Source organism: Eriocheir sinensis, unplaced genomic scaffold (assembly GCF_024679095.1).
Source record: "Eriocheir sinensis breed Jianghai 21 unplaced genomic scaffold, ASM2467909v1 Scaffold1312, whole genome shotgun sequence".
NCBI lineage: Eukaryota > Metazoa > Arthropoda > Malacostraca > Decapoda > Varunidae > Eriocheir > Eriocheir sinensis.
Window position 1 is genome coordinate 11,856 of NW_026110643.1, and position 12,838 is coordinate 24,693.

At 45.4% G+C, this 12,838-nt stretch overlaps 1 protein-coding gene across 1 annotated transcript; it reads right to left on the bottom strand.

Moving 5' to 3' along the window:
• Nucleotides 1–1,060: 1,060 nt before the first annotated feature.
• On the bottom strand, nt 1,061–5,730 carry LOC126989817 (uncharacterized). The gene is made up of 3 exons (XM_050848428.1): nt 5,308–5,730; nt 4,460–4,594; nt 1,061–1,132 (listed from the first exon to the last, which is right to left on the bottom strand). The coding sequence occupies exons 1-3, from the start codon at nt 5,728–5,730 to the stop codon at nt 1,061–1,063; spliced, it is 630 nt and encodes a 209-aa protein (XP_050704385.1).
• Nucleotides 5,731–12,838: the final 7,108 nt, after the last annotated feature.

A 12,838-nucleotide genomic window follows, 5' to 3' on the forward strand; every position in this document is an offset into this window, starting at 1 on the left:
CTCACAATCCGAAAACGAGTGGATCGCCCCCGACGGGAAAGCTCCTCCTCTCGGTGGCAGACCTCCAATCTTTCGGAAAGGATCTCGCGCTAGCAGTGACTCAGAATCTGGCAGAGCTCCTTGCAGCCAAAATAGATCCAATAACTTTAGAGTCTATGGCGAACAAAATAGCCAACAAAGCAGTAGCCAAGCTCGCGGTACAAAAGCCTTCTCTGAATCCTATCCTCAAGACCTCTGTACAGACAACGCAACCCGTCCTAATCAATTATTAAACTCTACTACACCAAGAAGTGACTGCCACAGACCAAGCAACTCTACCGACGCCGCCGCCCGTCCCCTCCGTGTTTGTCAGTGGAATTGCCTCGGAATCAGAGACAAACGAGCCACTCTGCTAGAGGTAGCCAGCCGAGACGCCGTAGACGTCTTCCTCCTTCAGGACACTTTATTACCAGAAGGACTATCCTTTTTCCTCCCAGGTTTCCGCTCCTTCCTCTTCCCCCTCGTTTGCGTGCGAAACTGCTTCCGCTGCGAGACCGTCACACCATGTATTGCGTGCGGCGACGTGATAGAAGTCCAGGATGTACTACTACACCTCCCTGCTCATCCCCTTTACCTCTACAATATATACCGTTCAACTAATGTTTTTCTTGCCTTAGAAGAACTTTTCTCATTTGCAGCTCCTGAATTTGTTATATTAGCTGGAGACTTTAATGCTCATCACCCGCTCCTCCACTCCCCAAGGCGCACCAATGTAGCAGGCATCCACCTCCAAGAAACGCTGACTCACGTTAGTGGCATGCATCTCATCAACAACTTATTACTCCTCACCCATACTCAACAAGGCCGTCTGGATCTCTCCTTCGTCTCTGCCCCCCTTTTGCCGCTCTCAAAATGGTCGCTACACCCAACGCTCACTAGTGACCACTTTGGAATACTAGTTGAATTCAACCTTCCCGTAACACTTCCACCATGGCGCTTCCTCCCACGCTATAACTTGAGGCTTGCCGACTGGGCCCGTTTTTGGAAAGACCCTGATCGTAATTTTAAAGGCACTGACACCTCACTCACCCTTGACGAGTTTGAAGCAACCATAGTCGCCAAAATTCAAGAAGCGGCAGATTCCTCCATCCCGCTCACAAAGCAACCGGGGAAGTCACACAGAGACCAGTGGATAGTGCGGGAAATAAATCACCGCCTCAACATGGCTCGTAAAGCATATAGACGCAACCCCACGCCTTCCACTCGTGCTTACCTCGCTAGTGTTGCACATCATGCCACCTCTGTTAAGGTTCAACTCCGAGAGGAAGCCGGGCTTGAATGGTGCCGCGGCCTTAATGCTAACTCGTCACTTGCCGTAATGTGGCGTAAAATACATGCCATATACCATTTACGGCCACCACCGCAGCCAACCCACCTCGATCCAATGGGAGAAGCCGAACGCCTAGCCGACCAGTTTGCTGACCGCTCTTCTCCAGCTCTCCTCCCAGACGTTACCCAGGAAATACAATGCGAGCTACAAGATGAACGTAACACGCGCATTCAAGAGGCATGCTTACGCGCAGCTGATACGTGCAGACCTTTCACAGAGCAATAACTTAAAAACGCGCTCATAAAGAAACATGACACGGCTCCAGGGAGTGAAAAGGTCTCTTACTCAGTGCTACAACACCTGGGCCCCACTGCTAAGACATGCCTCCTCACTCTTTACAATCTCTCCTGGGAGGAGGGTAGACTTCCATGTTCTTGGAAAACTGCCACCATTCAGCCGATCCCAAAGCCCAAAGACCTTGGGGCAGTGCGCCCAATCTCTCTGCTTAGTTGCCTGGGGAAAACAATGGAGCGCATGGTACTTTCCAGACTCAAATGCTCGCTGGGCCCTCTGCACCAGTCGCTCTTTGCCTATCTTCCAGGAAAAAGTACCACCAACTGCCTCATGTCCCTTCTAGAGACTCTCGATTCCAAACGCGGCCTGGTTATTTTCTTGGACCTCGAGAAAGCTTTTGAGCTGGCAAGCCCCACCGTCATCTTAGATGCACTAACCAGTAAGGGAATTCGAGGTTATTTACTTCGGTGGATCCGCAGCTTCCTTTCCGATCGTCGAGCTTGCGTCCAGTTTCAGGGTCATGTATCTGCTCCCCGCCCTCACCACCTAGGCACGCCTCAAGGAAGCATTTTGAGTCCCTTCCTATTCAACATCCTCCTGGAAGGACTCTTTTCTGTTTCATATGGACGCAATGTTCGTTTGCTGTCCTATGCAGATGATCTCGCCCTGGTTATCCCTCACCATCACTGCTACGACCTCGCGTCAACCGCCCTTACCCTTCTACATCGCCGCTGCACCGAACTTGGCCTCAAGATCAATTCTGATAAGAGCAAGTACATGACTTTTGGGTTTCCCCCACTTCCGAGGCCACTGTTCTTGGATAACACTGCCATAAAATCAGTTAACACATACCAGTACCTGGGAGTCTGGCTAGATCGTTCCCTCAGCTTTAGACCCCACGTCAGGTACTTGAGGGAACGTGCCACTGCCCGCATCAAAATTCTTAGAACCATCTCCTGCCAAGGAAAGGGCGCATCTTCCAAAATCAAAAGAACATTTTATGTTGCTGCTATCCGCTCGCTTGTTGACTATTGTGCCCCGTGCCTACCACGGCTCCCCAACTCCCTTGTCTCCTCGTTCGAGGTGATACAAAATGAGGCCATGCGCATCATCCTTCGAGCCCCAAGATGGACGCAGCTCTCCACCCTTAGAGCAGTGTGTGGTCTTCCATCACTCCACCGTCGTATTAAGGCAAGGACCTCCGTGACAGCCGCCCAGCTCATCCACAGACACCCTACCGAGCCTGTCACAACACAGATACAACAAGCCTTCAGAAGCCCCAATTCTGCTTCACGTAGCTGGATCCACGCCATAGTCAACGCTGCCAGTCACCTCGGCATTAGTGATGCCGTCAGAGGAGGCCCAGACCTCCCCAACCCAACCTATTCGCCACCCCCTCCTTGGGCCCCTCCACACTGTGAGTTCATCTTGCCACGCAGCCGTCGCCCAATGGCAGCATTCGCAGTCCTTCTCCACCAAGAGAGCCTTGAGCAGACTGCTAGCCTCTCCACCTCTCATTCCTTACACTATTACACTGATGGTTCAGTAGATGAGAAGGGTGCTGCTGGAGCTGCGTTTGTGTGCGGTAGCCAAACGCATGCCTTCAGGCTCAGCATGGGCACGTCCATCTTCCAGGCTGAGCTCATAGCAATTCATCAAACCCTTCGGCACGCCAACAAAACACATGACACCACTATTGTGCTGCACAGCGACTCACTCTCTGCCTTGAAAGCACCCAGACAAACAAACTTTGCAGATAACGTGCATCTCCTTAACTCCACCCAAAAAGAGATGCACACACTCAGCATGGCGAACAACACTATCAAGTTACACTGGGTGCCTGGCCATGTTGGCATCTGGGGCAACGAGAGAGCTGATAGTGCCGCTCGTAGTGCAACTCAGCGCACAGATCCAGATATCACCACTCATCTCAGTCTGGCTCAGATAAAATCTCAGGTCAATGTAATAGCCTTTCAGTCCATCTCACTTGACTTGAGGGATCACGTTGCCACATGATCTCGTTCCGCCACTTACTACACAACAGCCACCAAACAAGAGCCCTTAGTCCTCCCTCCCGGGACAGCACCGCACCTTGTCCACCTCTTCTCCACTATCTGCTCCGATGCCCAGTCACACAGTATCTCCACAATTACCCTCAAGACCAAAATGCATCAGATACAGAAAAAGCTGCAACAGTCGTCGCCTCGTCGAGGACTGAGTCACTTCTTGCCCTCTGCAAAAATTATCCTCCACCGCGCTGAGTTCCCATAATTTACTGCTCTTCACTGACGGGCTCATAGGTAAGCCCGTGTCTCTTTACCTAAAAGAGGCAATATTAACAACAAACAACCACCACTACCAATAATACCACTGTGCTGCCATGTCTCCACCACTATACAACCACCCAAACCAGCCCTAGCATATCCATCAAAACCAGCCAACCATCCACCACCACCGCCACTGTTATCCTGCCACCATCAGCACCACAGCCAGCATCAAATCTCCTACCTATCACCACAAGCATCAAAATACCTACTACTTATCACCATTACACCAGCACATCACTTACACATGCACCATCACCTCCCCCACCACCGTCATTGACCCACTTTAATGCCAAAAAAAAAAAAAAAATATATATATATATATATATATATATATATATATATATATATATATATATATATATATATATATATATATATATATATATATGACTCTGACAACTAGATATAATATTGCCATAGCTCATTGATTTGGCGGGGCAAGGGAGCGTGGGGCAGGGTGGAAAGACATCCGTAGTGGCCCCTGCCATAGCTCATTGATTTGGTGGGGCAAGGGAGCGTGGGACAGGGCTGAAAGACATCCGTAGTGGTCCATGCCATAACGAATTGATTTTTGCAGGGCGAGGGCGTGGGGCGGGACAGAAAGTGGCGGGGCGTGGGGCGGGTCGGAGAGTGGCGGGGCGTGGGGGAGTGGAGCGTCAGGGGCCTGGGGCGGGACGGAGAGGAAAGGCATCCGTAGTGGCCCATGCCAGAGTGCATTGATTTGGCGGGGCGAGGAGCGTGGGGCGGGGCGGAAAGACATCCGTCGTGGCCCTGCCATAGCTCATTGATTTGGCGGGGCAAGGGAGCGTGGGGCGGGGCGGAAAGACATCCGTAGTGGCCCCTGCCATAGCTCATTGATTTGGCGGGGCAAGGGAGCGTGGGGCGGGGTGGAGAGCGTCGGGACGTGGGGCAGGACGGAGGTGGCTGGGCGTGGGGCGGGTGGAGAGTGGCGGGGCCTGGGGCGGAGTGGAGAGCGTCGGGGCGTGGGGCAGGACGTAGAGGAAAGGCATCCGTAGTGGCCCATGCCATAGCGAATTGATTTTGCGGGGCGAGGGCGTGGGGCAGGACAGAAAGTGGCGGGGCGTGCGGCGGGTCGGAGATTGGCGGGGCGTGGGGCGGAGTGGAGAGCGTCGGGGCGTGGGGCGGGACGGAGAGGAAAGACATCCGTAGTGGCCCATGCCATAGTGCATTTATTTGGCGGGGCGAGGGCGTGGGGCGGGGCGGAAAGACATCCGTAGTGGCCCCTGCCATAGCTCATTGATTTGGCGGGGCAAGGGAGCGTGGGGCGGGGCGGAAAGACATCCGTAGTGGCCCCTGCCATAGCTCATTGATTTGGCGGGGAAAGGGAGCGTGAGGCGGGGTGGAGAGCGTCGGGACGTGGGGCAGGACGGAGAGTGGCGGGGCGTGGGGCGGAGTGGAGAGCGTCGGGACGTGGGGCGGGTCGGAGAGTGGCGGGGCGTGGGGCGGAGTGGAGAGCGTCGGGACGTGGGGCAGGACGGAGAGTGGCGGGGCGTGGGGCGGAGTGGAGAGCGTCGGGACGCGGGGCGGGTCGGAGAGTGGCGGGGCGTGGGGCGGAGTGGAGAGCGTCGGGACGTGGGGCAGGACGGAGAGTGGCGGGGCGTGGGGCGGAGTGGAGAGCGTCGGGACGTGGGGCAGGACGGAGAGTGGCGGGGCGTGGGGCGGGGTGGAGCGTCGGGAGCGTGGGGCGGGACAGAAAGTGGCGGGGCGTGGGGCGGAGTGGAGAGCGTCGGGACGTGGGGCAGGACGGAGAGGAAAGACATCCGTAGTAGCCCATGCCATAGCGCATTGATTTGGCGGGGCGAGAGAGCGTGGGGCGGGGCGGAGGTGACGAGTCTGGGAGCGGCGAGACATGGGCGACGCCATGCCTCGTTCAGTCTTAGAGGGCGTGTAGGGTGAAGTAGTGACGCCATGCTGAGATGCTATACTTAACAAGTAACACACACACACACACACACAAGCACACACACACATACACACACATGGTAAATAAGAGTTTGAGATTAATCAAGTACACAAAGTTATGTTGTGTATATTAAAACTCTTTCTTTGAGAAAGAAAGTATAGTAGCTGTATCTGTTTATTTTGGGGAAGATGATGTATAAGTAACCGCACACATGTTAAACATGGAGTTTGAGGTTAAGCATATACGTTAAGCACACAAAAAGCACAAAGTTATGTTAAGAAAAGGAGAGAGAGAAAAAGAGGAGAAAAGGAGAGGAAGAGAAAAGAGAAAAGGAGAAAGAGAGGATAAAAGGAGAGAGAGAAAGAGAAGAGAAAAGGAGAAAGAGAGGATAAAAGGAGAGGAAGCAAGAGGAGAACAGGAGAGGAAGAGAGAGAGAAAGAGAAAAAGAAGAGAGAGAAGAGAGAGAAAGAGAGAGACGCCATCCAGAGACGGGCACTGCGACTGGTGGATGCAGCAGACCCATAACCGGGCAGGAAACTCTCAGCTCCGTCGACTCCTTGGAACACCGCAGGGACGTAGCTGCTCTTGTGGTGTTTCACAAGGCACAAGTGCAGGGAGTGCCACATCTGGTGAGCTTACGCCAATCTCCGAGTCACCACGCGGAACACGAGAACGGTGCTATCCCGTGGTGACGCAGTGGAGGTGCCGTGTTCCCGTACCAGCCAGCACCAGCGCACCTTTTCGGGAAGAGTCTGCCGAATGTGGAACATGTTCACGGCCTGTGTACCAAACATCCGGAGATGAACAACCAAAAATAAAACTGTCGGCCCACCACTGGAGGGCTCCTCCCCACTCCACTGACACTCGTGGTGGAGCAGTGACACAGTGTAGTGTGCAGTGCGTTCACATATATTATGTATTGTAAGTTTTTTTTTTTATGGTATATATATTTTTTATAGTTTATGTAGTTATTTTTTATATAGATTTTATTCTGCCCTTTGAATAGGCAGCACACGACAGTGCGCCTTTGGGTATGTAAATAGTATACATGTTTAAATAAATAAAAAATAAAAAACGAGAGAGAGAGAGAGAGAGAGAGAGAGAGAGAGACGAAGATGACAACGGTCAAGAGAAAGGAAGAAAGAAATTATACAGTATATGAATGACGGGAGTTGGCTTATGGTAGCACGCGCAAACACTATCACAGTTTGAAATATACTATGGAAGATGGCGATGATGGGAAAGTCGTTACGTAAAATTCGTTACACACCTGCTTCCTCCTTCACCCCCATCCACCCTCCCCACCCCACCTTCAGCTTTCTCTCGGCCAGCAAAAAAGTCATTGGGTAAAACACAGGAGAAGAAGAGAAAAGGAGAAAATGAGGAGAAAAGGAGAGGAGAGAGAGAAAAGGAGAGGAAGAAAGCGGAGAATGAAAAGAAGAAGAAAGGAGAGAGAGAGAGAGAGAGAGAGAGAGAGAGAGAGAGAGAAAGAGAGAAAGAGAGAAAGAAGAAAAGGGTGAGAGAAAAAGGAGAAAGGAGAGGAACAGAGAGAAAAGGAGAAAGAGAAGAGATGGAGAAAGAGAGGATGAAAGGAGAGAGAAAGAGAAGAGGAAGGAGAGAGAGAAAAGAGGAAAAAGGAGAAAGAAGAAGGAGAAGAAGAAGGAGAAAAAGAAAGGAAGAGAGAAGATAAAAGGAGAAAGAGAAGAAAAGGAGAAAGAGAGGATAAAAGAGAGAGAGAGACGAAGATGAAAAGGACAAAGAAAGAGAAATGAAACTGTATATGAATGACGGGGAGTTGGCTTATGGTAGCACGCGCAAACGCTATCACAGTTGGAAATATACTATTGAAGATGGCGATGATAGGAAAGTCGTTACGTAAAATTGGTTACACACCTGCTTCCGCCCTTCACTCTCCCCACCCCCACCCTCCTCTAGCAGATGTGATAGCTATCTCCCACTCTCCCGCGTTAGGCGAACAAAGCTGAGCCCTGGTGGGGAATGGCTTAATGTCACGGTGTTGAGTCGTCTCTGTTGCGGGATGATAGTATGTTTCTCGTGAGAATGAGAAGCAATGCTATGTGTAAACAGTGTGGGAGACGAAAGTCGTTTAGTGGATCGTGTCGGTCGTGTGTCGACAGTGACCGCCGTGGAGATGACACATTGTTTAAACATTGTGGGAGACGTTTCACATCTCCTTCCGTCCATGAGTGTTCTTCACCACAAGCTAACGATGCAGAAAAACTGTGAAAGCTGCGGAATGGTATTCGGCGGGATACATCTGCACCCCATCCACCTCCCCCTTCCCGCGTTTTTCCGGTTGTCAAAATAAAGAATTAAACTACCACCGCGATAGTCTTTATATAAGGAATAGTTAAAATGAATCACAATTTATGATATTTATTGATATCTAGTGAGAAACTAGCATGTCAAAATCTTATATTAGCTTAATGCAGGTCGATTATTTTTCGTTTGTCTTAAATCCGAACTTAATCCAGTCTGAATAGTTAAACCATTACATGGACACAATAAATTTTGAATTACACTCTAAAAATGCATCTTAATTCTGGATGAGAGGATTTCAGACAAGTGATAGTACACACACATGGCATACATGATAATAATAATAATATCAATAATAATAATAATAATATTGCAACGTTCTGTGGATCATATGTACGTTTCTACTACCACGTCCCCATCACCTTTTAAGAACCCTTTTACTACATCCCATTACGCGAATGCTACGTATTGGTACCTTTAATGTGCATATTCCCACAACCTTCCTGATAATCGGGTGGCCTCGTGGTGCAGTGGTTAGCACACTCGGCTCATAACCGAGAGAGACCGGGTTCGATTCCCGGGCGGAGTTGAAAAATTTTGCTGGGATTAGACCTTCCCATACTCATATCCTTGAGCATGCGAAGACAATGAAGTGTGAAAAAAAAAACGTGCTTTTTTTTTTCCTCGTAAAGGAAGAAATACAATCACAAAGGAGTAGGTCAAGTAGGTCATTTTTTTTTTTTTTTTTTGCTACCTTTAGCGTGAATATTGACACATTCTTCCTACTAAGCATACCATTACCTTTCTGCTACGTTTTTTGCAACGATTCCTTCTATCACCTGTGTCATACATCATATCTTCGTTAACTGCTCACAGTCACATAACCATAAATTTTACTTTTCGTTAATGCATATAGACGACGCTGAAAATCAATGTAGTTACACTTGAAGATGAGATGATCGTAAAAATCTAATTTGTTCTGCCAAGCCTATTCCACTCATCCACGCCTCTTTTGGTAAACCAATGCCTGTCTGTGTCTTTGTTGAATCTGAATTTATCTATCTTAAACCCACTGCTACATGCATTACCGAATATTTAACAACAAAAACCCTATTAAAGCCCTTCATCCCTTTATAAATGTCAGTCACGTCTTCTCGTAACCTTCGCTTCTCTAGAGAATGGAGATTTAAATGCTAAAGTCTATCCTCATATGGAACGTTTTCCGTCCTTTGAATATCTTTTTTCATCTTACTCTGTACAGATTCTAACATCTTGATATTCATTCTTAATTGACTGACCAAAACTGAACCACATAATCGATATGAACTCTTAAATAGTACTAAGTGAAGCTTGAGGATGACTTCAGCGCTTCTATTGGTAATGCACCTTTTTCTTCCATTCGATAGTTTTAAACCCTTTTGAGTGTTTTGAGGCGTCATTTGTTGGGCAAATGAATATTAACCATTATATAACCATGTTAAATAGATGGATAGGTTATACTAGGTACGCTTTAAGTCCTATTGAGACATCATGGTCACGTCCATTTCAACATTTCATGTCCATTTTCACACTTTGGTATTTCTTTCCTTTATTATTATTTCCTGTTTTGTTTTGTATTTTTCTTCCATTTGATAATTTTAAGCCTTTTTGAGTATATTGAGGTATCACCAATCTTAACTCCGTTGACGTGGTCATTTAACGGCTAGTTTTCATTTCCACAACAAATGATGCTTCAAAACACTAAAGAGCTTAAATTCTGTCAATGAAAAAAATAGAAAGAAAAAAAAAAGATGACCCGCGAATAGATGAAAGATTTACCGTTGTTTTCATCTATACACTCCCAATGTTCTTTTTTACGGAAGGTTTGAAGGGTAGTAGAAAATATATAACGCATTATGTAACGTGACGTAACGTAACGTAACATGTAACGTATAGCAACAGCAGAGCAGTTGGTTGAGTAGAAAACGAGATGTCGGCGCGTGAGTAATACAATCTCCCCAATTGTCATATTACGGTTATTATTCATTTTTACAACAAATGAGACATCAAAACACTCAAAAGTGTTTAAAAACTATCAAGTGGAAGAATAAAATTCCAAAAGCAAAAGTGGCAAAAGAAATATTCACCTAATTGAATTAAAGATCATGAAATACTTGTATTAAGAACTACTGATCAAAGTGTTCACAAGTAGGAGGATTTATTTTTCAATAATCAAAGTCTTCCAGCAATAATTTATATGAACAATATTCATTGAAACGTAATGTTTTTTGGTTTATTAATTTTGTTTCTGTAATTTTACTCAGTTTATTGTATATACTGTGAATTCCATGTATTTAGTTTTTGAGCCGCAATTCACTTTTACATACCTGATCCTAATCAATGAACTTTTTATCTTTTGATACTATGTGTAACCAAAATTGATATGTACTTGTCGTACTCTTTTATTTTCAGTTTAATTTGCTAGTCATTTGGTAACTCCTTTATTTTCTCTGCATACAATATTTGATGATGCATAGGATACGCTAAGATTAGGATAAGATAAACCTGTAATATATTCCCTATTAAGCTGTCGGTTTCAACAATCCTAGATCATTGATTGTCAGCCTGTATGTCCGGAATACTGTAGAGCATGTCTGGTTCCTATCATGCTTGATTTGGTACTTGTTTTACATTCACCTATCTTCTATTTATTTAGTGTGTATTCCCTTTTGGTAATGATCATCAACAGGTGAGAAGATTAATAATACGCTTAGCACATCAGAGAGTGAGTTCTGCCACCTTAGTTATACATGATGATATGTCACTAATACCCTTCCATACAGTAACTAATTGGTTTCCTCCAGTACGTTTTGATAACCGGCGGTTTCTCTGAAGGCCCAGTTCAGGCACATGGTTATCCCGTCCTTTCTCTAGGTTTACAGTGTTTTGGCAATACAGAAATATGTACATAAATATTTTAGTCCTCATTGTTCTCTGGTTATAAAAATTAACATTACTGGTGTATAATGTCACATTAATTGTTAAAAAAAATATGGTTCTCTAATTTTCCTCCATATCTGAGTGTTCATGTCTTCATGCGTTGACCACATTAAATCCATGGTTTCCTGTTGTTTGGGTTCCATTACATACTACTTTCTAATAGGATCTTGGAGATTCACTTATATTGTTGACCTAACCCTGTGGTTTACTGTGGTTTAGTTCCATTCCACACTACTCTCTAATAGGACCCACTATAACCCTTTGGTATTGCTGACCTCGTTCTTAATGTATTAGGTCAAATATTAGAATATATTTGCTCGGTAAGATCATTTTTATTTCAGGGGAAAGTATATCTATTTTTTTGTCATTTTTTTTTGGTGTTATTGACAGTTTGACTTACTCCTTTGTGATTGTATTTCTTCCTTTACGAGCAATACCTAGTTTTCTTTTCGCGATTCGTAGTGTGGGTGGGATCGAACATTTGGGGAAAAAAAAATAGTGATGAGTGTATTTTTTTTTTTTTTTTTATGTTTTTTCACACTTCATTGTCTTCGCATGCTCAAGGATATGAGTATGGGAAGGTTTAATCCCAGCAAAATCATTTTTCTATACCCCCAAAAAAGTGCATACTCTGCTTCCTAATGTACTTAAGATTCATTTTGAGAATTGTGTGTCATGTTATTGGAGTTATTTTTATTTTGTTTAAGTGTCTAGGAAAAAAATATAGTTAAAGTTATAGATTAAATTACCTATTTTTCTGAAAGCTCAAAGTATAACTATCTTTTCTTTCTTATTATATCCTCCTGTAAGCAAATGAATGTGTGGAACTAGTGAAGGTAACAGAGCTCCAATGTTTTTATGGAGTTCAAGATTTTACCGTCATCAAAATCATTTCCATAATGTCTGAAAAGAACAAGTGCCTTAACCAGCGAACTATATTATTCTGTCCGTTTTTTTGTTTTTTCAAATGAAAAAAAAATCACCCTCTCAATAATTAGCACTTTGACATGTTTTAAATAAAAGTGTTATATTGGATTGCATATACTGAGTCCCCCCCCCCCCCAAAAAAAAAAAGGGAAAGGAGAAAAGTATGAATAAAATATAATAAGTTAAGAATGTCTTGTCTTGTCTTATCTTTGTTCAATTGCTGACTTAGAACAAATTAGATGTTTACGATCATCTCATCTTCAAGTGTAACTACATTGATTTTCAGCGTCGTCTATATGCATTAACGAAAAGTAAAATTTATGGTTATGTGACTGTGAGCAGTTAACGAAGATATGATGTATGACACAGGTAATAGAAGGAACCGTTGCAAGAAACGTAGCAGAAAGGTAATGGTATGCTTGTAGCAGTCACCGCTCGAATCACGTGTTCCTTCCCCTCAGTGACACAAGAAAATGGTGCACTGCAGACAAAGACTTTAAAATTGTGTTTTCATGTTCATCGTCAGTCCTTGTCTCTGTCCGCGTCGTGTCTTCAATGTTTATCTTTCTTGTACTCGTTTACCTTTGACTGTCCGTCTATGTCCTTTTGTTGTCCACCGTTACACATTGTTATACACATACACCAACACTTAAATGTTAACCTACACAAACAACATTCACACAAACGCATACCCACACAAACACCTTTTTTTTGTGTTGTGTTTGTCTCAATGACTTGTTGTATTTTGTTCAATAAAGTAACCCTAACGGATATTGAGTTTCTTTATCCGTGAACCGA

Coding starts and splice junctions, on each gene's coding strand:
- LOC126989817 (XM_050848428.1), bottom strand. CDS start 5,730: ATGGCATGGGCTACTACGGATGTCTTTCCTCTCCGTCCTGCCCCACGT. Junction 4,595..5,307: donor CACTCTCCGTCCTGCCCCAC/GTCCCGACGCTC, acceptor GTCCCGCCCCAG/GCCCCTGACGCTCCACTCCC. Junction 1,133..4,459: donor ACCACTACGGATGTCTTTCA/GCCCTGTCCCAC, acceptor TTGCTTTGTGAG/CGGGATGGAGGAATCTGCCG.